This window comes from Dipodomys spectabilis, unplaced genomic scaffold (assembly GCF_019054845.1).
Source record: "Dipodomys spectabilis isolate Male_0828 unplaced genomic scaffold, ASM1905484v1 ptg000024l, whole genome shotgun sequence".
In the NCBI taxonomy this organism is placed as follows: domain Eukaryota; kingdom Metazoa; phylum Chordata; class Mammalia; order Rodentia; family Heteromyidae; genus Dipodomys; species Dipodomys spectabilis.
The window spans coordinates 5,377,969-5,404,148 of record NW_024870701.1 but is presented as its reverse complement, the minus strand read 5'-3'; the positions used below and the strand labels follow the sequence as shown (position 1 = coordinate 5,404,148).

Here is a 26,180-nt window from a genome sequence, read left to right as displayed (position 1 = left end):
TCCTATAGGAATATAGCAATTTTATATACAATTTTATGGCAATTTATAAAATGCACACTTTGGATTCTTACCAGGCACTCCTTCAGTGGTTGGGGCCCAGCAGAAATCTCCCTGAATTGTAAAGCCAGGAAGGGGTGCTCAGTCTTGAGTGGTGTGGTCACACAGATTTGCAGGTGTGGCAGGGGACTAGGCGAGCTCCCAGGAGCCAGTGCAAGCTGTAACCGTACTCCTCTTCCTCCCCAGTGTGTTTTACGTCTTCTACGAACAGTACCTGACCATTATTGATGACGCCATCTTCAACCTCAGCATGTCCCTGGGATCCATATTTCTGGTGACCATGGTGATTCTGGGCTGTGACCTGTGGTCTGCAGTCATCATGTGCGTCACCATCGCCATGATCCTGGTCAACATGTTTGGCATTATGTGGCTGTGGGACATCAGCCTGAATGCAGTTTCCTTGGTCAATTTGGTGATGGTGAGTCCTAGCCTACTCTTTAGTTTGTCCTGAACTCCTGTGTCACCCGTGTGGATTGATTCCACATAAGCTCTGAAGGAACCCTCTTGCTCTTGGGCTGCCTCTTAACTCAGTGCCCCAGTGAGTGAAATGAGCACTGCAGGGCAGGGCACGGGGTGCATCAAGGGAGGCATCGTCTGGAGGTAGAAGCAGTTACTCAACCCCTGTCATCTCAGCACTCAGGAGGCTGAGATCGGAGGAGCTCAAGTTTCCTGGCACCCTGGGTTGTGTACACTGGCCTCAAACTTTTAAGCCTCCTGTCTCAAACTAAAAAAAATGAATTTGTTTAGTTCTTCTAAACCTTTTGCTTGCAGCCATAGTAACTAGTGTGTCCCGTGCCTATACTAATGGAAATGTGGTAAGATTAGCTCCAGTCCTCTGCCTTTATTCTGAAGGTACTGGAAAGGCTTGCAGTGACAGCAGGGTGTCCACTATTTGCTTATAAAGTTGCCCTTCCCCGTGGAGCCTTCTCTACCATTGCCAGGAAGTATTGAAGATTATGGGTGGTTGCTAGTGGAAGGTGAAACCTGCATCTGTGCTTTCAGATGGGGAAGTCTTAGATTGATACGTGCGCTGGTTTGGGGAGGGGGGGAGGCAAACTCTCCTTAGGATCTAGAATGTTCCTGCTACAACTTGGGTGTGTGACAGGGTAGTGGGAGTTGTATTGTGAAAGGGGCTATTTAAGGCTCCTGTAGCACCAGGTGCCTGGTAACGCTTCTCTCTTGGGCAAGGAATGGCTGCTTTGGATCTCCAACTGGAAAGATCATTGTAACTTATGAAAGCACTTTATTCCAGAGCTGTGGCATTTCCGTGGAGTTCTGCAGCCACATAACAAGAGCATTTACAGTGAGCAAGAAAGGAAGCCGCGTGGACCGTGCTGAAGAGGCACTGGCTCACATGGGGAGCTCTGTGAGTGTCCTTCTTAGGAGTGTGGGCAGGCGGGGCAGCATGCTGGGTGGCCCAATGACTCTCAGAAGAAATTAAGTTCAGTGGGCCAGAATTTGGATTCTACTTAGGCTGCAGCTCCCAAGGATCACAAATTCCACAAGATGGCTATCTCCTGTATAGCCCACAAATTCTTTAGAACTGAACTGGCATGCAATGAAGCCACTATGCTCCAGGACCCAGTGACAAACTGTACTTGATGTCTGTCTGGGGTTCTTAGTCCAATTCTGTATCCTGGAATATAGACCAGAAGTTACTGCGACACTTAAAAAAAAACACCACCACCACCATTAAAAGTGTAATGACCACAGTTGAACATTATGGGTGGACAACACCCAAAATCCAAACACAGGAGAATCACAAGTTTGAAGCCTGCCTGGACTATATAACCTTATCTCAACATAAAAAAAAAAACCTTAAAACTTTAGTTTAAAAACAGAAGACAGTATGTATGAGAAATACACACCTTTTGCCCTTAAAATACCTTCTTAAAACTTTTCCTCCAGACTCATAGAGCAGCAGGTACAATGTAGGTGGAACACAGTGCTACTCTCAGTAACTGGGAAAGCTGTCCTATACCATGTGGATCTTGAATATGAAGATGTCGTTGAGCCAGGGGCCAGTGGCTCACACCTGTAATCCTAGCTCCTCAGAAGGCTGAGATCTGAGGATCGAGCTTCAAAGCCAGCCAGGGCAGGAAAGTCCATGAGACTCTTATCTCCAATAAATCACTAGAAAACTGGAAGTGGCACTGTGGCTCAAGCGGTAGAGCGCTCGCCTTGAGCTGAAGAGCTGAGGGACAGTGCCCAAGCCCAGAGTTCAAGCCCCACAATTGACCAAAAGAATAAAAAAAGATGTCATTGTATATGGAGATGTTAATGATGCTAATAATTTATCTCTTCTTTTAGGTATTCAGTGGAATCACACTTACAAAATTTGGAGGGATTGTGGTGCTAGCCTTTGCCAAATCTCAAATTTTCCAGATATTTTACTTCAGGATGTATTTGGCTATGGTCTTACTGGGAGCTGCGCATGGACTCATTTTTCTCCCCGTCTTACTCAGTTATATAGGTGAGTTATTTTTTAACAGGTGGCACAGGAGGATACATATCACTAAAAGAAAAAGTCTTAGAACATTTTTTAAGTACTTGTACTAATTGTCATTTCATAAATACCACTAACAATTGTCTTTAAGAGGGTAACAGCCAGGTGCCAGTGTCTTACACCTAGCTACTCAGGAAGCTGAGATCCAGTTATCATAGTTCAAAGCCATCCTGGGCAAAAAAAGGTCTGCCAGACTCTGATCATTTCCAATCACAGCAAAAATGCTGCAGGCACAGATCAAGCACCAGCCAAGCAAGCACAAAGACCCTCAATTCAAAAAGAGCTGAAAGAAGAAAAAAATGGAGTAGGGGATTAAAGGGACATTTCTGTCCAGAGATTTCCTGATTGTACCAACTCTTTCAATAGAAATCACCGACGTGTTTTTTTGGAGGTCCCATTTATTTGTGTAACAAAAGCCTTTTAAAGTCAGATTTTAAGCCAATTTGAAGGTTTGCTGGTTCCAGGGCCCACACTGCTACTGAGAGATGTATGCGTACAGCCAGGCCAGAACCTGAGCAGAGCTGTAGAGCAGCTCACTTCCCTGACTGCTTAGAATACTGCCTCTGCTACTCTTCTTAATTGGAGATTGTCCTTATCTCTGATTACTCTGCCTCGTATTCATGACTCCTGGTTGAAAACAGTATAGTACTGACTTAGTGCTGGCCTAACAAGTAGTACTACCAAAAGGGGGATGTGGGCATCTCTGGGAGATTATTTAATAGAGAAAATAAGCCTAAATTACTTTTTTTTTTTTTATAGGACCATCAGTGAATAAAGCTAAAAGACACACCACTCAAGATCCGTACAAAGGCACAGAGAGAGAGCGACTCCTGAATTTCTAGCCTCCCACAGAGTGTGGTAATGAACTTGAATGAACTGTTTCTAAGGACTGTCAGTTACCACTGGTGATTGGGCTGTCACAGCAGCTCCAGACTCAGGACCGCATGCTTGACTTGTGAAGCAGTATTGTGAAATCTGAAGGTGATTTTGGGACACTAAAGCTTCTTCGGAAAAATTGACCTTGGGCAAGAGGAAGGTCACATTGATCTGTGAGTGCAGCCTACTCACTGACCCTTTTTACAGGCCAATCTAGGCCCTGTCTCCTGTTGTTTAGGAGGGAGCCGACACACATGTTCTATGCCATATTTTTAGTAAAGTCCAGATGTTGTAGATACACTTTAATAACATTTTGTAGTTTAAAGAGCTTTATTAATGCAATAAATTAACTTTGTACACATTTTTATATAAAAAAAACTAGTAGTTTCAGGATGTTGTGGGCCTCAGAGCTTGATCTCCAAACACCTGTTTGAAAAAAGCAACATGGTCTTCACAGTGTTCTCCTACAAAAGAACAAAGACAGTACCTCATAAGTTGTGTCCGAGGCTTTAAAGTTGTTTTGTAATAAAATACCTTGTTTTCCTACATTTTGGGGTGGCCCCTCTTGTTGCAAAACAGGTACCTTCTCAACCCTTAAAAAGTGAAAGAGGGACTCTCAACCTATGGTCTCAGAACTCTGTTCCTCTCCTTCCTAAAGAAACCAACCTCAGATCTTACCACTATTTTAGAGATGAAAAGAATTGGCTCGTGCTTTTTGTCCAATACTGAAACTTATTGTCACAGTGTCTAGATTGCCCACAGTGGTTGCTGAATGTTTTGACCATAAGCATCTCCACTGCAAGTACCTTCAGATCCTGCCAGTGTGCAGATCCACTCGACTCCAAGTTGTGGGCTAGGCAGGCTCTTACAAACTCCACACAAAAGCCAATCCAGGAATCCTCCTCACTAAGGGGCTACAGACCCAAAAGTATGTCCTGCTACTCCTCCGTTTGTTCCTCCAGGTAGCCACAGCTACCTCCTAACTAGAGCTACTTTTACCTGGTGTGAAACTTGGGTTCCCTCGCAAACGCTGGTTTCGCTGTTCAAAAAACCGGAATATTGTGTAGAAAAGCATGTTGTCTTCAGTCTGCTTTGCAGCATCTAAAAATTTCCGGGCAGAAATGTTGTCATGGCCACCAATACCCCGGATAAACCTTAAGGCAGCTAACACTTGGTGTTTGGATAGAAGAACTTCCACTATTTCATCATTTGCTGTTGAAAGTCGCTGGAAGGAAGGGAGACAGATGCAGATCAGAACAGGCAACAGGAAGGGACTTTCATGTGGTCAGAAGCTATGATGAGCCAACGTTACCTTCAACATATCCAGAGACAGCTGATGGGCCGGAGGATAAAAACTCTCTAGGGACAACAGCAAACAGGCCTGAAAGACAATGCCAGACTAGCTTCAGCAGGAAGGTCATAGTCTTCTGTTTGTAATCACAAAAAGTAAAATTCTAGTGACACCCACCAATGGCTTGGAGTCACTGAGCACATGGTACTGCAGAAACTGGTGGAGCATGTAGAAGAGATTATGCTGGACGAGTGTCTTGATGACAAGTTCGTGTAAATAATGCTGGGAACAAGAGAAAGGACAAGGCATTTCCAAATCCCCCTGGCACAAAAGACTGAAAGCTGGCTGGGACTGTGGCTCCCTAACTCACAGGCAGAAGTTACAGCTGACAACAAGTATCTTCAATGCAGAGCACTCACAACATTCTGCATATATATAGACCTTTCTAACCCAAGTCTCTCCCTCACTGAAGATGGACACTGCTTCTCTGTAGCGCCTCTCATTCAGGATGCCACGAGGATTGGAAGGTACCTGTACTGCGATCTGAAACTGGTTCAGCGAGCGAATATACTCCATCAGCACAGCTATCACAAACTTATGTGGCATCTCCTGCACAGAAGAAAAAGCTTTGTAAATGTCAGAGATGCAAAAGGAGCTACTTCTAACTCCTATCCCCACCCACCTTCTGCTTCCCACCATAAAGGGGCTCAGGGTACTGTTTAACCACCTGTGATTATTTCTTAGATCCGAGTATCAGAGTCAACTTGAACTTGAGAGCACCAGGCCCTCCGCTAAGACGGCCTGTCTATTACAGTGCACCCTGCTACTGCCCACAACTCCCCATTTGGAGAACTCAGTCTGAGAGGCTGAAAGGCTGCAGCATACCTTGTTCTCCGTGAATGGTGACAGCACATGGGTATACACATCAGACTGATCCACCACGGCTTGGGTCCGCACTGGCCTTTTGAGAGGTGGGTTGCTCCGGCTTTGCCCTGCTTCCACTGCCTGAAATAATCACAAATGGTGATCTTACCCATCTTCTAAAGCAGTTGTTCAACTGCTGTTGCCAAAAGGACCAAATTCCTAGGTGTGAACTTTACAAGAGAAGACCATGATCTCACTACTTAGAAGAAACTTTTCCCACACTAGCTGGGAATAGTTGGTCATCTAGAAAAGACTTCAAATCTCAAGGGGGAGGAGGGTAGGGTGGGGAGGGATTAAGTCAGCCCAAGTCACATTTTACCTAACTTCTCAAAAGTCTTAACCAAGCTAATTTTCTTAACCCTGGATTAAATAGTATTTGATATGTAATAAAAATGAAATAGCTAGTTGCGTTCCTTGTTAATAAAAGGTCTAGCCGACAATAAATGAATGGCTCTTAACACGAATCCAAGTTTTTGTTGTATTTTTGTTGTATCAGGATTTGTAAGTGGTAATCCTGAGACCCCTAAATATAGCAAGAGCTGCAAGAAGACCCTGGTGGCTTTCCATGTTTCAAATCACTGGACCCCCTCCATGGATTCTGCAACTGTGGTTCAGGCCAAAACCCTTTGCTTCTACAGTCCCAGAGCCCCTTGTATCTTTGGTGAGAGGGTCACACTTCAGTGCTGAGGGCTCATGAAATCTGACAGCCACAGTGCAGGGAAGCTCTTCAGAAACTGCTGGAGAGGTCAGACCTATCGATTCCTACAGCTGAGTACCAGCAACAGGACTAGGCAAGGCCTAGCAAGGCCCAGTAGCCTTCCACAATCTGCTTCAGACCTGCCGTCCCCAAACAGCCAAAGCACAGTGGAGCTCTGGGCTTTTTGTTTAGCCATATCCACAGTTCAGGACTAATAATGTCCTTGAAGTGGCCCTCCCGCTTGTCCTCATCTTTCTTCCTCCTGGCTTCTAAAAACAACAGTACCTGGTGATAATAAGCCACACTCATTATTCCAACCTTTTACAACAAACTTTTGATGTCCACTAACTGAAAAACAATGTGCTAATACTTAACTATCACTGTCTAAGTGGGATACTGAATGAATTCTAGGATATCTTACTTTTACAGCTATTATAAACTAGAGAGAAAAAGGAAGGTGTGGCAAATAATGGAAATTATAATTTGCTAAGTCCAGGCTCATATAAAATAATGCAAAGCCCAGACCGAGGATCTACCTACATATAAGATCAAACATAGAGGGGGAGGGGGGAGGCTGGGAAGGGATGTGAAGGGTAAACAAAGGAGGAGGCTGCAATGCTTGGTAAGAAATGTACGCATTATCCTGCCCATGTAATTGTAACCCCTCTGTACAGTATGTTCACAAATAAAATTTAAAAAAAAAAAAAGATCAAACATAGATTTAAAATTTTTAAACAGCAAAACTGGGAAGGCAGGCACTTAAAAGTGAGACGTAGCCTTAAGTTGGTGGATGCAGGGCCTGCGGATGCATCAAACCTCAGTGACATGATGCTACCATAATCTCACACTACTCAGAGGATATGGGGCTGGGGGAGGAGGGAAGAGTCTTTTCCATAGTCCATCTAACTCACCATTGTGTAACTCTGTTCAGCGTCCAAGTACTTCTTATACTCCTGGTTGAGTTTGTCAAAAACAGTGGCTATCACAGGCAGTGTGGCTTTGTCTGACTCACTCAGCACTGGAAAGGATACAGTGTACACACAGATAAATGGCTTGTGTAATCTTTGGGATTTCAGCATGTTGCTGATAAAGCAATCTCAAAGAGACTAATACACACATTCCCTTAAAGGGCATTCAGAGAAATGTTATGTTTTAGACACCTGAAAATCACTCCAGATCCCTTTCTGGTGACTAAAGAAAATAATTATGGTAGATATCACAAGGTTCTGCCATGTGGTTAGTTGCTGAGGAGGGGAGTTGTTTTTGAGGAGGGAGGGGTCTCAATATATGTTTTCTGGCTGGCCCTGAACTCCTGGGCCTAAACTTCTCCCTTCTCACAGACTGTTTAAAGTGACAATATACGTAGTTCAAGAGTTGGATTCCAAAAGATGACTGTCTTTAAGCTAGGAATAAATACCACTGGCTATTAATGGAACCAAACCCATGGGGAAGGACTGGTCAACTTACTCTGAGAGCAGACAGACAGGATAACCATCTTGCACTCCTTCCTCTGAAGAAGAAAGTCCATCAGCCTGCCTTTATCTGGCAGGAGATTCACTATGGGCTGAAGTTTCACCTGGAGGTTCCATAGAAACCCTAGATTTTAAGAGGCAGCAAATTTAACAATATGGTGCAACCAAAACAAAAGCTCAGGTGGTTCCCTAAACATTTGTGGGGGGCAGAGAGATTGCAAGCACAGTTAATCACCCTCTGTTCCTAATCATCATGGAGCGGGGACACTGAGAACATGTTTGACAGCAAAGGGAGTGACACATGATCTTTGCAACCTCACAAGCAAGCTCTGCATTCAGAGACGCACACTAATGGCTCTTATATATGGGGGCAATTCCAAATGGCACCTTCCTCTCCATGGTACCTTTCAGTTTTTCAGGTAGACAAAGATGTACTGGGTGCCAGTGGCTCACATCTGTAATCCTAGCTACTCAGGTGGCTGAGATCTGAAGATCATGGTTTTACGCCTACATGGTCAGGAAAATCCATGAGCCTCTTATCTCCAATTAGTATCAAAAAAGCCAGAAGTAGAGAGCTGTGGCTCAAATGGCATAGTACTAGCCTTGAACAAAAAAGTTCAGGGACAGCACCCAGGCCCCTGAATTCAAGCCCCGGGACTGGCACACAAAGATGCTGGCATATCAACCTCAATCCTGTAACTCAGTTTCTCTGCTCTCAATCCACAGAGGAATTTCGTATTTCATCAACTTGCCAATCCACACATGCGAGCACCTCACTGACAGGCAGGAAGGTTGGTAGGGCCTTCCTTAACTAGAACTCTGCTGCACCAAAAATGATCAGAGTGACCACGTTCTCAACTCAAGCCAAGGTGAGGGCATAACTAACACATTCTAGATATGAAGTGAATGCCTACGGTATTAAAGCTCTCTCCTTGAGAATGTGAAGCTAAGACAGAAAAATACATGACTGACTCGATCAAAGTGGAAAGTGCTCTAAGAATGGCAGGGTAGGGAGGCCTCACCAGCAAGTGAGGAAGGGAACAGGATCCTAGACACATAGAACAGAAATGGCCACAGTACATGTGGGAATGGCAGAAGGATGGAGACCACATGCTGTTGAGTCTGGCTTTTCAGACTGGGCTTGTAGCAAGGAATGACCATTTTTAGTTGTTCCTTCCATTATAGAAACAGCATATGCTCATGATAAAACTAACAAACACTAGGGATGGGAGTCTAAGGAGGAAAGCAACTCTCTTCCAAGGCCAAACAAAGAGGTCATTTGAAACAATCACTGCCAAGTGGTGATTAGAGTCAAGAAGCACCATTCTCTAAGCAGACCTACCTTGGCTGGCGCTGATAATGATGTCAGGTTGAAAGACAATCCAGGATGAAGAGTCCACGTATTAATAGGAAATTCTAAATCGGGAATAAAAATGATCCCACTCCTATGTGTTCAGGCACCAAAGGAGCCCTAGGTGGTCAGAAAAGCTCCCAAGAGTGGCCCTTGGGGCCTTGCCCACAGCCCACTGGGGTAGGGCAGGGCAGGGAGAGGCAGGGGGTGTTCCAGGACCAGCCTCTGAAGAAGAGGTGGCCACTCTCCCCTTTGTGCACAGTGCCAAGGCCTTTGTGAAGGATACAGAGTTTACATGGAACAGGAGACTGGCTGGTCACAGCAGCAGGACCTACGAATTGAGAAAACAAGTGAGGCACAGCAGCAGAAAACACTGCAAATGCTGCTGCTGGTACTTAAGATGCAAGAAGCACAACTTTGGAGCAGAGCACCAGAGGCTCATACCTACACTCCTAGCTACTCAGGAGGCTGAGATCTGAGGATCAAGGTTCAGAGCTAGCCAGGGGAAGGGAAAGTCCATGAGACATCTAACCACCAAAAAGCCAGAAGTGGAGCTGTGGCTCAAGTGGTACAGCGCTACCCTTGAGCTCTAAAGACTCCAGGCACAGCATTTAGGTTCTGACTTCAAAAAAACAATAAAAAGAAGCAAAGCTTTGTTAATAAATGTATATTTGCTTGCTTATAGGTAACTAAGGAAGAAACAAGACCGCTGCCCTGTCTCACTTGTGACTAACGTGTGAATAACCATGAGAATGCTTTCCTAGGGAGGGGAAGCACATCAAGGCTTTGGTCTTTTTAGTGACCAAGGATGACTTGTCACCATTTAGACCTACCTCAGAAAATGACCTGGGTATAGTTCAAGTCAAACCTTGTAAATAATTAGCTTGACTATCCAACGAGTAGGTCCCAGGCACAGAGAGCTCACGTGGAGAGGAGCACACCCATCTCCCATGAAGCGACTCATAAATGACTAGTGGCACTGCTCATGTGTCATGCGGGTGGCCCTACAGACGAAACAAAGTTCCTAGTTCTGCACCCACTACCTACCCAGGGACAATCAGAGGGCTGACTTAATTTAAGTGGTCAATTTGAACAGACCCCAAAATGGGAAAGAACCCAGCCAGCCAGGCTTCCAACCAGCACGCACACTCTGGCCCTAAGAGTGAAGATCTGAACTGCGCCACCAGCCCTTAACTCTGCGTCCCAATACACCACCAAGTCCCATGCCTGCGGGCCTGGTGGCTTCAGTCCTTAAGGGCCCCCAGGTGACCCTATTGTGCAGAAAAATGGAGGACTGCTAGTTTAACACACTGAAGACAAGAAAAACCAGCCAGCTGACTTCTGCCAAATTACATCTTTCCAAACAGCCCCTTCAGTTCTGATTTTATAGCCACCATCAGCAAATGGCAGCATATGAAGGGCAGCACACAATCTCAGCAGCTACCTTCACACTCAGTGGGCAGCAGAAGTAAATTCATCATCCAACACACTCTATATTCTTTTTTTTTTGCAACAGAGTCTCAGCCCAAACTGGCCTTGACCTTAAGATCCCTCTGTTTTAAGTAGCTGCGATTACAGAAGTGCACCACATCTAGCTATCTAGCTGATACTTTTTTTTTTTTTTTTTTTTTGAGCCAATCCTGAGGCTTGGAACTCAGGGTCTAACTACTGAGGTTTTGTGCTCAAGTTTCTGTGGTTTTACCACTTGAGCTACTACTTCTCTTCCAGATTATTTGGTGGTTAGATGGAGATCAGTTTTTTACAGACTTTCCTGCTCCAGCTGGCTTCAAACCACGATCCTCAGATCTCAGCCTCCTGAGTAGCTAGCATTACTGGCATGAGCCACTGGCACCCTGCTACAATCTACTTTTTTAATGCTAACATTATTATCCAAAAAATGGGAACTGCCAGAAAGAATACAAAAGGCAGAATAACCTAACACCCATCTGTGGAAACCAGCTTCTTCTTCCCACTTTGCCATACAATGGGGTAAGGTTTTTTTTGCTGACTTAGCAAGATGAGACTAGCTGTCAACTTCCCCTGTATAAGGCTCATGGACCTCTTAAGTGCAGGCTGGGCCAACTCCCAGATGTAAAAGGTATTCCTTTTACATGTGAATAAAACATACTTATCAAGTTCCAAATGCTGAGCGTCTGACTAGAGTTTATACTGAGACGTCACCTATATAACTGCATCCCAACCAACTGCCTTTAAAATTAAAAGAGCAGAGCTCTGTCTTGGAATGAATTTATACTTGGTGAAATGAGCCACATGGCTTCTTTCTTCCTTTCGGAAAGCCTGACCTCATCCCTTCCTGCTTTCCCCAAGCTCTTCAGCAGGAAGAGGGTGGACCTGGAATAAACCTCAGAACTACACGATCAGCAGCTTCAGTACCATAGGCAGAACTTAATGTAACTAACACACAAAATGGAAAAATGAGAGGATAAGGTAATCCCAGTTAATAGCCATAACTAGCCATATGTAATTTCTGGGTTACTGTTAGGGGTTTAGCAACACTAAAAATATTTCAGCTTCAATGGGTAATTACAATTTTCCCATTGCAATGCTGAGGGAAGAGAAACCTATTTTCTTCAAAGGAAGATTCATTTATGTTATAAAATCCTTCCCCAACACTATTTCAGCTTATACAATCATCAGCAGTAGCCTTATTTAAGAGAGAGAGAGAGATACAGAGAGAGAGAGAGTGTGTGTATGTGTGTGTGTGTACCCTGGGGTTTGAATTCAGTACCTCAAATTCTTGCTTGGCTTTTTCACTCAAGATTGGTGTTCTACCACTTGAGCCTCACCTCTACTCCTAGCTTTTTCTTTAAGCTGGTTAATTGGAGATGGGAGTCTCATGGACTTTTCTGTTCAGACTGGCCTCAAGCTGTGATCCTCAGATCTCAGCCTTCTGAGTTAACTAGGACTACACCACCAGGCAATAGTGGCTATTTTTAAAAACAGAACAATTGAGCAGGCAGGTGACTCAGTGGCCAAGTGCTTGTCTAGCATGCATGAGGTCTTTCATTCCAATGCCAGAACCACCAACAGCTGAGAGGAAAACACAAACAAAAAGCAAAAACAAAAACAAAAAAACAAATGCCCCTCCGCAAACCAAGCAGATGCAGGACTCCCTGGTTATTTTCTTGGGACTCCCCAAGATCACAGCAAAAACATGGGGAAATGACATGGGGAAATTCCATGGAATTCCATTTTACCTGCCATGGGGATCTGATAGGGTTGAATGGATCGAGCTGGGAGCACGGGGTGATGGAAGGTCACCGTGCCATCAAACTCTCCACGTAATTTGATGTCAAATATTACCGACGTCTGCCAGGGAGACAAAGAAAACATTACATCACATCTCACTGTTGCAGATCAAAGTCTATGTCTGCATTCTATTCGCATAGACCAGTTCCTGTTCGTAGAGCAATGTACAGTAACACAACTCAACTTCCATTTTCACCTCCACTCATTAAACCATACTGCACTTACGGCATTTTTCCTTCAAAAAACTTAATGTAATTTAAATAGCTCTTTTCCTTTTTGTTCGAATCACTTTCACTAGTCAGAGACATGGAGTCACCACTCTGGGAAGGGAGGGAAGGTGGCTTGTCTAAACCAGCCTAGAAAAAATGGGACCCACTTCAGATCTCAAGGGCCTCAGAGTATTAAATGGCAATTGTCAGGCACCGTCCTTCATGCCCACACGTGGAGCACAGAGCTCACAGACTCAGGCGACACGGACACTAAGGCTCAGTGGGAGACTCCCAGCCAAACTGCTCCAACAAGTTTCAAATGTTCTATTTCTTTAACTGTCAAGGAATCACTTTTTTCCCCTAATTTACCCTAGTAGACTTTAAGCATAGAGAACACTTTCTAAGCTAGCTGGCCAGTGGCTCACACCTGTAATCCTACTACTCAGATGGCTGAGGTCTTGAGGACCACAGTTCAAAGCCAGCCAGGGCAGGAAAGTCCATAAGACTCTTATCTCCAATAAACCACCAGCAAAAAGAAAGTCAGAAATAGAGTTGTGACTCAAGTGGTAGAGTGCCAGCTTTGCTAAAGGATAGCAGCCAGGTCCTGATTTCAAGCCCCAGTACTGGCATTTAAAAATAAACACTTTTCTGCCCTTTAGAAAGTTGCCCCATTTTCATAGAGGTTTGTTTTTGTTTTTTGGTCAGTCGTGGGGCTTGATCTCTGGGCCTGGCTGCTGTCCCTCAGCTCTTCAGCTCAAGGCAAGTGCTCTACCACTTGAGTCACAGTGCCAATTGTGGTTTTATGAAGGTTAATTGGAGGTAAGAGTCTCAGTGGACTTTCCTGCCAAGGATGGCTTTGAACCTCGATCCTCAGATCTCAGCCTCCTGAGTAGCTAGGATTACAGGCATGAGCCACTGGTACCAGGCTTTCATAGAGCTTTTAAGCAAGTCTCCCATGTACAAATATAAATCAGATTCCCACAGCCAGCTCTCACCTCTGTGTCCTGGTGATGAACAACTACAAGGTTGTCCACCACATTTAGAGCAAACTTTCCAGTCCTGTTTAACTTCAATATATGCATCTTTTTACAAGCTCCCTCTCTGTAAAACAACAGAAAGGTTTAAGAAAAAAAAAATACAACCACCAGATCCACAAGCCTTAGCTGTGATTTTAAAACCAGAGAATGATGGCAGAGAGCATGAGCATACCGTGGCAGATGGTAGAGGACCACCTCCGCTCCTGTACTGTTGGAGGTACGAGAGTGGTGTCTCAGGAAGAGAACGTAAAGCTGCCCGTATCTAAGGAGAGGACAGACACGTAAGTCCTGTGTGGCCACTTAAAATTCCTCCTTTCTAAAGGCTGAATTATCAGGTCATAGTCAATTATGAGAATTCATTCAATAGATTATTTTGCAGTCAACAGAGATGTTTAGAAAGTGATGGCAGTTACTGTCACAAAGCCTACTAAAAGCAGAGTGGAAAGTCAGGTACCTGTAATCCTAGCTAACTAGGAAGCTGAAATCTAAGGAACAGAAGTTCAAGGCCAGCCCAGTCAGAAAAGTCTGTGAGACTCATCTCCAATTAACCAAGACAAAAACAAAGCAAAGCCAAAAGTAGAGATATAGTTCTACTGGTACAACTTGCCAGCCTTGAGCAAAAAGCTAAGGGACAGCATCCATGCCCTGAGTTCAATCCCACTACCAACACCAAAAAAAAAAAAAGAAAAAAGAGTGGAGAAAGGAATGCAGACTTCACAGTTTGATCACAGTCTTTCCATATAAAACCATAAATCCAAGTAGAGTCCAAAAATAGTAAAATGCATGATGTTAAGTTATTGTAGAATGATGAATTATGGCTATTTTCCTTCCTTTCTTCCTGAGTTTTCCTTAACCGTAGGAAAATCCCATTACTACTCTTGCTAAGTATCATCTAATAAATGTCACTGTAGGCAGTTCCTGGATGTCTGCTTCTATTCTGGGGATAACATGGGATGGGAAAGAGACCACGGCAGCCAGGACCAGATCTGTTTTATAAACTAGGATGCCAATAAAGAAAAAAAAACTGTGTTACTAAGTCTTTATGTGCAGAAACTCACAACTGTAAGTAATTTAGAAGTGAAATCATGAGGGCTGCGGAATCAAGAAGGAATCGTCTCAAAGAGGACATACATGGTGGCCATGGCGATGTCTCGTTCAGAAAGGCTAGGTTTAGTTGACTTCGGTGTAGCTGGTAATTCAATCTCAAACTTGGGTAGCTTCGACATAGTGCCAGCCTATAGGGGAAAATATTGCAGAAAAGTTCTTAAATCAGTGAAGAATATACACGCCACTTGTGTGTATATGTGCAACACACACACTAATTTGTGTGTGTGTGGAGCCTGGACTTAGGGACTTGAGTTCTTGCTCAGCTTTTTGGGCTCATGGTTGGCATTTGATACCACTTGAGCCACAGCTCCACTGCTGGCTTTTTGCTGCTTAATTGGAGATAGAGTTACAGACTTTCCTGCCCAGATCTCGGGCTCCTGAGTAGCTAGGATTACAGGCATGAGCAAGCTACCAGTGCCTAGCTATTTTTTCCTCCTTTCCAATTACATACTTGACTCACCATAAATCTTCACAGACTGAATCATTCTTGGGAATTGTTAGGGTGGTGCAGTGTGCCCTCTAGTGGTCAGGGCAGCGAGACTCATGTTGGAAGAAATGGCCCCTTTTAAGGACTTGCCTGGTATGGTAATAGAACAGAGTAAGGGTAGGGAGAGTTTAACTTAGAAGAGGGTGGACTTAATCTAACCTTAAAATAAAAAGGCTGCAGAACATTTTCAAGGACTGTAGTAGAGAGCAGAATCACAGCACTCTCTGGACAGTACATGTACCAATTCACATTGATGTTGTGGCTCTTCAGGAGTTTCAGACTCCGCTTCTCTGGTAATACCTGAAAGAAAAGTTCAAGACACTGAATCTTCATTTCAAAAGCTCAAGACAAGACTAGAAGAGTGGTGCAAGTGGTAGAATGTCTGCCAAGCAAACATGAGGCCCTTAGGTCAAAACCCAGTATCACCCAAAGGGGAAAAAACAGATTCACTACAGTAAGTTAAGAAAATAAGTCCACTGATTAGGCAATTGCTATGTATATTTACTAGCACAGGCTTAGTGCTTTTCATAGCTGCACTTACTCTTTACAGTAACCCCCATAGGCAAGTACCATCAGCTCTACTAAACAGATGAAGGAGCAACTGAACAACACAATTACAATCTGCAGGCTGCTCACTACAAAGTCCATAGCCAGGCACCAAAAAACAAGGAACTACAAGTTCTCCATTATCAAGGAAATGGTCAAAGAAGCCCACTACCAGCCAGGTGCCAGTGGCTTATACCTATAATCCAGCTACTCAGGAGGCTGAGATTTGAGGATCATGGTTCGAAGCCAGCCCAGGCAGGAAAGTCCATGACACTTATCTCCAATAAACTACTCAAAAAAGTTGGAAGTGGTACTGTGGCTCAAGTGGTAGAGTGCTAGCCTTGAGCATTCACAAAGAGGCTCAGGGACAGTGCCCAGGCCCTGAGTTCAAGCCCCAGGACTGGGGGAAAAAAATATTACCCTCAAGACTTCCTTCTGCCTGGCCTCCATATTCGGCTAGCAGGGATTACCTTCTCCCTTTTCTTAACTCAAGAATTCATCAGATGTAATATTTTGGAATTAGAACACTTTTAAACTATACATAGACTATACATAGTCAGGCTAAGGACCAGAGAGTAATGTTCAGGGAGCACTGTGCTGAAGATCTACTGTGGAAATCAAGGCTGGAGACCCGAGTCTCCTCATGATCTGTGCATATTACATATTGCATTCCTATTTCTTTTCAAGCTATGTCCTGAGGACCTGAGGACCATCTAGATGCCCATCATATACATTTTCCTACTACTGAGGACAGACAGGGTTTTTAAATGATTACTGCGAAGAACTGCTTTGCACAGCAAGTCACTGCAAGTTCTCTGTGTGTGGGAATTAATGTTAAAGTATCCCTTCTACAGAGTATTTGATGATAGCCTTATAGCACAGCATCATACCCTTAACCTCTCACATTTCTCTTACATGGGTCTATTTTCTCCACCCATAAACTCTAAATTACATTGCTTTCATTAGGTCAATAAAATTAAAACCTGAAAGAAGCTAGCAATTTGACACTGACTGATCAGAAGCAACCTCACTAGGCCCAGCAAGTAGACTATATTAAAGAGAACTATCAAAGGACTTGAATAAAGACTTCTCCAAAGATAACACACAAGTGGTCCACAAGCACACCAACAGATGCTCAAGGCTGGGGGTATAGCTCAGGGGGGAAGCACTTACCCAGCATGCACCTGGCTCTGGGTTCAATCTCTAGTACTTGAGATGGGGATTCATAGCATCATTAACAATTTAAACCACAGTAGGAGATCACTTCACAGTCACTAGGATAGTTATTTAAAAAACAGGGCAGGGGGTAACAATGTTCGACAAGAAATGTACTCTACCTTACTTATGTAACTGTAATCCCTCTGTACATCACCCTTACAATAAAAGTTTAAAAAAAATGAAAACAGGACGGGCTCTAGCTCACAGGTAGAGTACTAGTTTTGAATGTACAAGGCTTTAGGTTTGATCTCCAGCAGTAGAAAAAAAAAGTAACAAGTTAACATCCTTGTCAACAAGGTTATAAAGAAAATAAAACTCCTGTGGTGCACTGTTAGAATTATAAGACGGTATTTGTCATAGAAGTGGTAAGTCACCAAAATGTTTTAACAACAAAATCACGAACATCTGTATGTTAAGAGCACTTAAGAGTATGAGGCAGAAGGATCTCAAGTTTGAGGCCAGTTGGGCTACACAGTGAGATCCTGCCTCAATTAATTAAGATAGAACTACCAGAAAACCCAGAAATGGGTATATATATGTAAAGTATTAGAAATAGGACCTTGAAGAGATGTCTGCATACCATGTTTCTAGCAGCATTATTCATAAGAACAAAAAGGTAGAAGAAAAGGAATGCCTACCAACAGATGAAGAGATCTGCAAATATGGTATATACACACATCCTGTCTTGAAATAAGCCAATCACAAAAAAACACAGTATACTAATTCTGCTTATTAGGTACCCGAAATAATTCACCTTAACAGAAATAAGAACTGAAAGTTGACAGGACTGGGAGAGGGCGAAAGGGATTGTTTAATGGATGCAGAATTTTACTTCTAGAAGAGATGTTTCCCTACAACATGAAGGAATGCTCTCAACTACCAATTTATTAAGGGTTAGGATGGTAACTTTTATGTTGTGTGCTTTTTACCACAATAAAAAACTGACACCATCAACACAAAGAAAGCCCAAGTGTAAAGTGAGAAGATGATGCTCACACCTCTAGTAGAACAGAGAAACCATCTTTCTACCTCTCCAAACATCCAGTTCTGGCAAAGGTGTAGGAAGGGGTAAGATTACTACACTGCCACTGAAAGTACACACCTTCCATTCACACCTGTGCTGCAATTCCAAGAACTATCTCACACAAGAGTATAAATGTATGCGACTATGTCTTTGTCATTACAGTGAGATCAAATAGACACACACAGGAACTGCGAAGTGAATGCTATTTATCTACAAAGCAGAACACAACTCAGTCAGACTAAAATATAGAAAAGATATTTAAGATATAACACCATGCCCAAAATCCAGCTGCCAAAGCTTATACACAATATTCCCCTTTCCATAAAAGAATGTTTGAATGTAGAAAAACATGTAGGAAATTGGGCCAAACTGGTTAAAATAGTTATTCTATAATTCTTGGGTACTTCTACAATAGACTTAGTAATATTTGATTTTTTTTTGAGGTCCTGGGATTTGAACTTAAGGCCTCACACTTATCAGGCATGAGCTTTACCACTGAGTCACAGCACCAGCCCTTGAATGTTTTATTTTTTGACAACCTGTAATCAGAAAAAACTTTAAGCAAGAGGTTATCTCTAAAAAGCTCAAAGTATTTCTTAAGTGCAGCGTTCAAAAGGCACCCAACTGCCTTTCATTATTAGCAAGCATAAATGATAACTTTAATACCTGGTAAAATTCAATCCCTTGATCTGTTATGAAGACAATTTCAGTAGAACTGGTCCAGCAGAAGCCCAAAATGTTGGCATTCTTAGTCTGGAAAGAATTATAGAAAGATTGCCTGGCAATTAATCAGAAAAGCATATATGACTGTCATCTAAAGCTCAAGATTCCTCTGCCATTTGTATTACTTTACAATCAGACAGTTACTCATCAACAAATAAAAAAATATATTTTTTTAATACCCACAACCCAGCACAGACTGGCCTTGAACCAGCAATCCTCCAGTCTTCAGCCTCTTGAATGCTGGTATAATAGGTGTATACCACCATGCCCAGTTCAAATACTTTTAAATTCAACTTTCCCTATTTTTAACTTTTCCTTTAAGACTTTGAATCTTAATTCCTTCTGGTCAACAGAATGAAGGAGGCTTGAATTGTGTACAGAGATAACTAGTCACAGCCACCAGGTATCCACTTCTATTTCTATCAAAGGATTGCCCACATTCTCTTAACATATTATAAAAACTGGCATCATGAAGTGTAAGGGCCTAAAGTTTACCAGCAGGTGTTGAACAAAATGGTGACTCTGAGGCCACAAACAGGAGGGCATATAGGGCCCAGCAGGGCTAAAGTGGGGGCTGTTTCATAAGCAGAGCAGATGCAGGGCTGTTACTTGGGGCTATGCCTCTACCATTTGAGGCATATATAAAAATCCCCAGTCATATATAAAAATCCACTCCCCAACCACTAGCAACTTTGGTTAGTTTCTCAGTTTGCACATGCTCATTTTAAGCAGCATACCCTCTAGCAAATCTCCTTAGCATGGATTAGAATCTACAGTGGAGGAGGAGAAAATTGAAGGTCAGGGGAAGGACAACCACTGGAGGAAGGAAAACACTGCTGAGAACAGGAACAAACTCCTCACCAAAACCCTCCAGAAAAAGCATCTTTGTGAGAAAGCAGGACTCAGCCCAATGAGGAAGCTAGGGCAGGACCAAAACAGTCATAGGAAACACTGCTGTGCCCCCTTTACTTCTCTCAACTCCATTTTACAATGAAGATAGACCTTCAAAGCTGGCAACTGTCCAGGGTCTTGAAGCAGTGATGCCCTGGTTGATCTCAGCATTTTCCCAGAGCCAGATTCCAAGTCAGTGCCTCTACCAACCCATTCCTCGCTCCTCACACAGGCTCCCATTCACCAGCTAAGGCTGCCAGGTGAGGAAGAAGCCAGCCCATACCTTGCACTCTTGGGTATATTCCAGCTGAGAATTATCAGGGATAAAGTTACAAAAATCCTGGAGGAAAAAAAATAACAACACATTTTTAAAAATGTGGATTGAGAAGCTTACTGTCAACCCACTTGCAGGCATGCAACAAGATGCAAAGGGCAAATAAATTTTAAAAGTGATCAGTTAATGGCACCCCAAAACTGAAACAATACAGAGACCGATTTCTATCATCTTCCTCCTTAACGTCAGAATGTTTATTGGCCACCTAAGAGTTATTTAACCATTCTGAAAACATTCCGCAAGCAGGTAATGCCAGAGAAATGGATTGCTGGGGTTTTTTAAAACACTGTTATTATTAAGGCAGTGTACAGAGAAGTTACCATTTCATCAGTCAGGTAATGAGTACTTTTCTTTTTTAGACAATGTCACCCTGTCTTTTTTTTCCCAATTTCCCCCTTCTATCCCTACCCACAAGTTACACAGTTCATTTTCCACAGTGTCTACTGAATAGCATGATTGTATTTGTTTACCCTTCTTCTGTCTTTCTGTGCCCCCCTTTATCCTTGAAAAGCAAAAACAAACACCAGTACTACAAACAACAACAAAAACATGCTTCCATTTCCTGGTGCTTTTTTTTGTTTTTGTGCCAGTCCTGGGGCTTGAATTCAGGGCCTATGCACTGTCCCTGAGCTTTTGTGTTCATGGCCAGTGCTCTACCTACAACTTGAGCCACCACAGCTCCAGCTTTTTTGGGTGACTAACTGGACAATCTCAGAATTTCTGTCCAGTCTGGCTTTGATCAGAAATTCTCCTATCTCAGCCCCGAGAAGCTAGGATTACAGGCATGAGCCACTGTTGTTGGGCTTTTTCTTCCCCCAGTGCTGAAGATGGAACCCAGGGCCTTGCACATACTAGACCAAATGCTCTACCAGTAAACTCCACCCCTGGCCCACAATGGTGAATATTTCTAAGGCTGAAATGCCAATAAGCTGCACCAATTCTCAACAAATGCTCCTAGTAAATCTAGAAACAAAAAGAGAAGCAGGTAAATGAAGGTAACCTGAAAAATTCATGAAGCAAACAAAACTATAGCTCACTACCATCCATATTGCTAGCTATCAAACAACAAAGATGTCTGAGATTCAAATTGCATTATAAAAAAATTAAGCAACATATGTCAAATTAAGATCAGACTTACTTATCAAATGTCTTTCTCATCTATAAAGGCTCCAAGACAAATACACCTTTCAGGACAGTAGGATAAGTGCTTCCTTTAACATTAAATTTTGCAATTCCTTCTCATCCCACTGTACTTCTAACGTCTCTTTTTAAAGCTGCTTCCAAAGTTGTAGCTTACCACAGTCTTAGAGGTTCTCTGCACAGCTAGTATCTTGTTTTCTAAGGAAAACTTTATGCATTTCACTTCTCCTTTGTCATCCATTCTATAAAAGAAAAAGAAAGGTTAACACAACTGAATTCTAGCTATTATCATTTATTGGCTAAAAAAGCCCAGATAAATATTCAGCAGTCAGCAAGTCCTCATTTAACACTGAGCAGTTTCTAAACTGTCTGTAGGACCCCATTTATTTGTTTAGGCTGGTACTGGGACTTCAACTCGGGGGTCTTATGTTCTTGGCTAGCATAAAGGCTACCACTTGAGCCATGCCCCCACTTCCAGCTTTTTGCTGGTTAACTGGAGATGAAACTCTCTAGGATGAATTTGCCCGGACCGCCTGAGTTTTAAACCTCCATCCTCAGATCTCAGCCTCACAGTAGCTAGCACTGTAGGCATGAGACAAACACCAACACCTGGCTAAGACTATTTTTTAAAAATAACTCCAGCTGGGAACCAGGGGCCTATAGCTATAATCCTAGCTACTGTGGAAGCTGAGGTCTAGAGGATCTCAGTTTGAAGCCAGCCTAGGCAGAAAATTCTCTAAAACTCCATCTTCAATTAATCAGACTAGAAGTTGTATCTCAAGTGACAGAGTACCAGCTGTGAGCAAAAAAGCTGAGTAAGAGTATGAGAACTCAAGTTCAAGCCCTGGTACTGGGGAAAAAAACAAACAATTATTACTGGACAAATTAACAGTATGATGATGATTGTCAAATTGGGGTCATATGTATTTATCACCTGAGAATTAATTTAGTCAAAAATACAATGCATCCTTACACAGTGACCTTCTTCTCCTCAAACACAGCTTTCTCCTCTTCTCAAAAAAAGCTTCCAGAAATGAAAAGTTTCCAGAACACAGACTACTCTTTCTTTTCCCCAGCCTTAACAAGACCATAGACAATATCACAACCACCTCAAGCCACATGCAAAAAGCACCCAAAGGAAGATTACAGAAAGGACTGAGGACACCGAGCAATATGAATATGTTCACTTTTGGGGGGGGGGGGAGGGGAGGGTCCGGTCGTGGGGCCTGGACTCTGGCCTGGGCACTATCCCTCAGCTCTTCAGCTCAAGGCTAGCACTCTACCACTTGAGCCACAGCGCCACTTCCGGCTTTTTTTTCTGCTTATGTGGTGCTGAGGAATCGAACCCAGGGCCTCAAGCATGCAAGGCAAGCGCTCTACCACTGAGCCACCTTCCCAGCCCCTATGTTCACTTCTTTTGAAAAATAAATTCATTGTTATTATAAAGGTGACATACACAGAGGTTATAGTTACACAAGTCAAGCAAAGAGTCCATCTCTTTTTGGACAATGTTACCCCTTCCCTCTCTTTCTCTGTCCCAGTTTTCCTCTCCCGTTCCCATCTATAAGACACATTATTCTGAGCTTGATATTGGGGTTCTGGGTAAAAACTCATCATATTATATACATTAAATATGGCATCTTATCATGAGCTGATTATATGTTAATAAAGCAGGATTTTGGGTTTTTTTTTTTTTAATGTTCTCACAAAATTCCATTCAGCTGAGTACCAGTGGCTCATGCTTGTAAACTTAGATACTTAGCAGGCTGAGATCAGAGAACTGAAGTTCAAAATCACCAGCCTGGACAGAAAAGTACATGACTTTATTTAGCTTTTTTTTTTTAATTTTAATGATTATTTTTTCTTTTTTTAAAAATTAAGTTTATGTTTATGTGGTACCAAAGAATCAAAACCAGGGCCTCATACAAGCTAAGTAAGCATTCTACCACTAAGCCACATTCCCTGCCCAATGCTTTTTTTTTTTTTTTTGGCTGCTCTTGGGGCTTGAACTCAGAACCTGGGTGCTGTCCCTGAGCCTGTTTGTGCTCAAGGCTAGCTAGCACTGCACACTTGAGCCACAGCGCTACTTCCATCCATGAAACTCTTATTTCCAATTAACCACCAGAAAAGAGATATGGGGCTGTGGACAAGTGGTAGAGCACCAACCCTAAGTGAAAAGCTAAGGAACAGCACAAGGGTCTGAGTACAAGTTCCAGGATTGGCACACAAAATAAAATTCAGTACTATACCCTTTCAAACTCCTGAAAGCCCCCAAATCTAGACTCGCAAGGACAGCTGGGTCTGGTTTTCCACATTACACCAGAGAGACTTATCAGGAAACATTCTTAGGCGTGTTCTGGTTGCTTATTCAATGGGCCTGTACCTCAGAGCCCTGGCCAGGACAACTGACTCAGCTGGATCACTACTGTGATAGTGCTATCCCAACCTCTGCAATGCTTGCTAAAATCCACCCTCAAGGACGAAGCTGGCATGATGTTTCCTACTACCCATCAATGGGATCCTGCCATACTCATCCTGACAAATTTTCAGTGCAGGCACACATGCATGCATGCACATGCACGCACGCACACACATGCACACACACAAAGACAATAAAAGAAAAAGAAGTTAACTGTTTCCTCCTGTGGTTTCTCATTATCACTCCAACTGTGATTTCATGCATGTGCATGCATATGTATATGTGTATACTGTAGTGTGTGTGTGTGTGTGTGTGTGTGTGTGTGTGTGTGTGTGTGATTTACTACGCAGCCCAGGCTGGCCTCAAACTCCAGATTCCGCCTTCGAATCTGGGGCAGGGAAACCGGGGAGAGAGGAACTGGTATTACTGGAATGTACCTACCACCAAACTTGGCTTACAGGTTTGTGTAAATTGGATATCAGGTGTTTTTTTGTTTTTGTCTTTTTTTGCACTTGCTAGGCAAACGCTTTGCCACTGGGCTACATCCCAGCCCATGATTTTCTTATATGGCATGAGAAACACTGCATCGTCTCCACCCACCAAACGCCCTAGAAAAACCTGGACTAAAAGAGGAAATAAGCCCCCAACCTATACCCACCCCATCAACAAACCGGAAGTGAGGGCCCAAGCGCACCAACTTGATAATTTCAAGTACTAGGAAGCAGGTGCCCTACTTTGGGGATATCTGATCCCCCCCCCCCAATAACTGCTACACATATCTCAGTTCTATTACGTGGCTTCCTCTTCCTCAGAAAGGGAGGGATGCCAACCGAAGGGAAGGCAGGCAGAGACACACAATCAGAGAAACACCCGTGTCTGGTTCACGGATGCGAATCACGCTGAGAAACGACAAAAGACCGTTACCGAAAGGAGATGGGATTCCTCTCCTCCGGGCCTTTCACGACCACCCCAGTAGCTCCACCGGATCGAACAGCAAACACCTGGGAAGGAAGAGAAAGCAAGGTGGATGCCCTCGACGAGCTACCGAGGATCCCCTCCGCAGGACCGCAGCCTGGGGTTCCACAAGGCGAACCCCGACACCCGTCTGGGCGCCGGCGCTTGGCCGGACATCAGCAAGCCGGGACCCGAAAGGCTGCGGGCCCCCGGGCTTCCCCGTCACTGTCCGGGCCCGGGCCGGGCCGGGTCGGGTCGGGCCCGGCGTCAGGTCCACACTGGCCAAGGAAACTCCACAGGTCCGCTGGCCTAACTAATGGCAGGAGGTGAACGGCGTGGCGAAGGGGGCCCCGCGGAGCCGCCCGGGGACCCGGCCCCGCCTCGGCCCTCGCGCGGGGCCTCCCAGGCGACCCGGCTCCGGGCCCCCGGCCCCCGCACCTGCTTGTTGGCCTCGTCGAAGAAGACGCAGTTGACCGGGTTCGCCTTTTCGAACTGCACCGGACGCTCGCACAGCTCCAGGTAATAGTCCTCCTCGCCCATGGCCAGGGAGGGGGCGCCGCCGGCGGCGGCGGCGGGAGCCCCGGGAGCGGCCGCCAGCGTGGAGCCCGGCGGGCGGCGCCGGCGCGGGGCGCACGAGCTCCAGGGGCGTCGGGTCCCGGCGGGCGGCGCGGGGCTCCGGACCCGGCTCGCAGGCCGCTTCCTGGTGCCACGCCTCCGCCACGCCCACCACGTGATTCGAAGGCCTGGAGTCACTTAAAGGAGCCTCGTCCCGCGGTGGGGCCCACCCGAAGGCGTTTCCCCCGCCTACCCGGGGCGGGAGGCTCCGCCCCTTTTCGGAAGGGAGGGGGCAGGCCGGAGAGCGCTACGCTTTAATGCCCTGGCCAGTGGAGGCGGAGCAAAGGCGGGGGCCGAGGCCGGGATCCTCCGGGTTCGCTGTCCTCCCCACCCCTGATCCCCGGATGCTCCCTCAACAAGCCCCTTTCCAGAGTGACCCCAGACGGGAGCTCGCGGGCTGAAAAGGGCTCCCCCTTGCTCTCGGGGTCCGGGGTTCTGGCCCAGAGCTGAGGCCCGAGGCTGGCTGGGAGCGTCCCACCGCGGATCCGAGGTTCCCCGGCACACACGCCTCGTTTTCCTTCGGAGCAAACCACGCCCCTGGGTGTGGGTGAGTGACAGTTGGTCTTCCCCCTGCGCGGCGGCCCGAGCTGGGCGGGGCTCCCGAGGCTCCTGCGGGGTCGGATAAGCCGCTGTGCGAGCCGCTCGCCTCCCCGCAACTGTGCCCCGTTCCCAACCTAACATCGATGGGCTTTCCTGCTTTTCTGGGGCTTGTTTTCACTTTTGCTTCTCATTTTGTCATCAGACTCGATGACCGAGGATGGTCGGAAGGGATCATGTGTAGTGATTGGTGTTTGGGGGCGTTTGCTTGCTTCTTTGAATTTTCTGGAGTCCTTTTAGTTTTAAAACGATCGTGAGTGATTTCTTTTAGGATGAACGGAATTGTTTAAAACTATGTGCCCTTACTAGCAAGTCTTGACTATATGTCGCCATTTTGTAGCCTTGCTTTTTAATTTCCTAAGAATGTTTACCTTCGAATTCAGGCTTACAGAATTGAATGTATATTAACTATCAGGGATGAGGGATTGGGCGGAT

At 44.6% G+C, this 26,180-nt stretch overlaps 2 protein-coding genes across 2 annotated transcripts in view; one reads left to right on the top strand and one right to left on the bottom strand.

Moving 5' to 3' along the window:
• The window catches only part of Npc1 (NPC intracellular cholesterol transporter 1), a 57,414-nt gene extending 53,427 nt beyond the window's left edge, over nucleotides 1-3,987 (top strand). The window contains exons 22-25 of the mRNA XM_042675026.1: nucleotides 244-475; nucleotides 1,310-1,423; nucleotides 2,368-2,530; nucleotides 3,323-3,987. Of these exons, the coding sequence (XP_042530960.1) occupies nucleotides 244-475; nucleotides 1,310-1,423; nucleotides 2,368-2,530; nucleotides 3,323-3,405 (592 nt within the window). The 3' untranslated portion in view covers nucleotides 3,406-3,987. The remainder of the gene's footprint in view (nucleotides 1-243; nucleotides 476-1,309; nucleotides 1,424-2,367; nucleotides 2,531-3,322) is intronic.
• Nucleotides 3,805-25,129, bottom strand: Rmc1 (regulator of MON1-CCZ1). Its single transcript, XM_042675027.1, has 20 exons — nucleotides 24,972-25,129; nucleotides 24,504-24,580; nucleotides 21,318-21,402; nucleotides 19,970-20,026; nucleotides 18,739-18,825; nucleotides 15,444-15,584; nucleotides 14,822-14,925; nucleotides 13,863-13,952; nucleotides 13,649-13,754; nucleotides 12,393-12,504; nucleotides 9,461-9,505; nucleotides 9,166-9,219; nucleotides 7,819-7,947; nucleotides 7,263-7,369; nucleotides 5,616-5,735; nucleotides 5,262-5,339; nucleotides 4,908-5,012; nucleotides 4,752-4,820; nucleotides 4,439-4,664; nucleotides 3,805-3,903 (listed from the first exon to the last, which is right to left on the bottom strand). Exons 1-20 carry the CDS (start codon nucleotides 25,071-25,073, stop codon nucleotides 3,827-3,829), a joined length of 1,971 nt encoding a protein of 656 aa, XP_042530961.1. The 5' UTR covers nucleotides 25,074-25,129; the 3' UTR covers nucleotides 3,805-3,826.
• Between the last annotated feature and the right edge of the window lie 1,051 nt (nucleotides 25,130-26,180).

Bases quoted from the DNA above. Each gene is read 5' to 3' on its own strand.
- Rmc1 (XM_042675027.1), bottom strand. From the start codon at position 25,073: ATGGGCGAGGAGGACTATTACCTGGAGCTGTGCGAGCGTCCGGTGCAG. The intron at 7,370-7,818 runs GTAAGTTGACCA...TATCCTTTCCAG, and splicing joins CCTGTCTGTCTGCTCTCAGA to TGCTGAGTGAGTCAGACAAA. The intron at 5,340-5,615 runs GTATGCTGCAGC...TCTTCTGTGCAG, and splicing joins CACCATTCACGGAGAACAAG to GAGATGCCACATAAGTTTGT.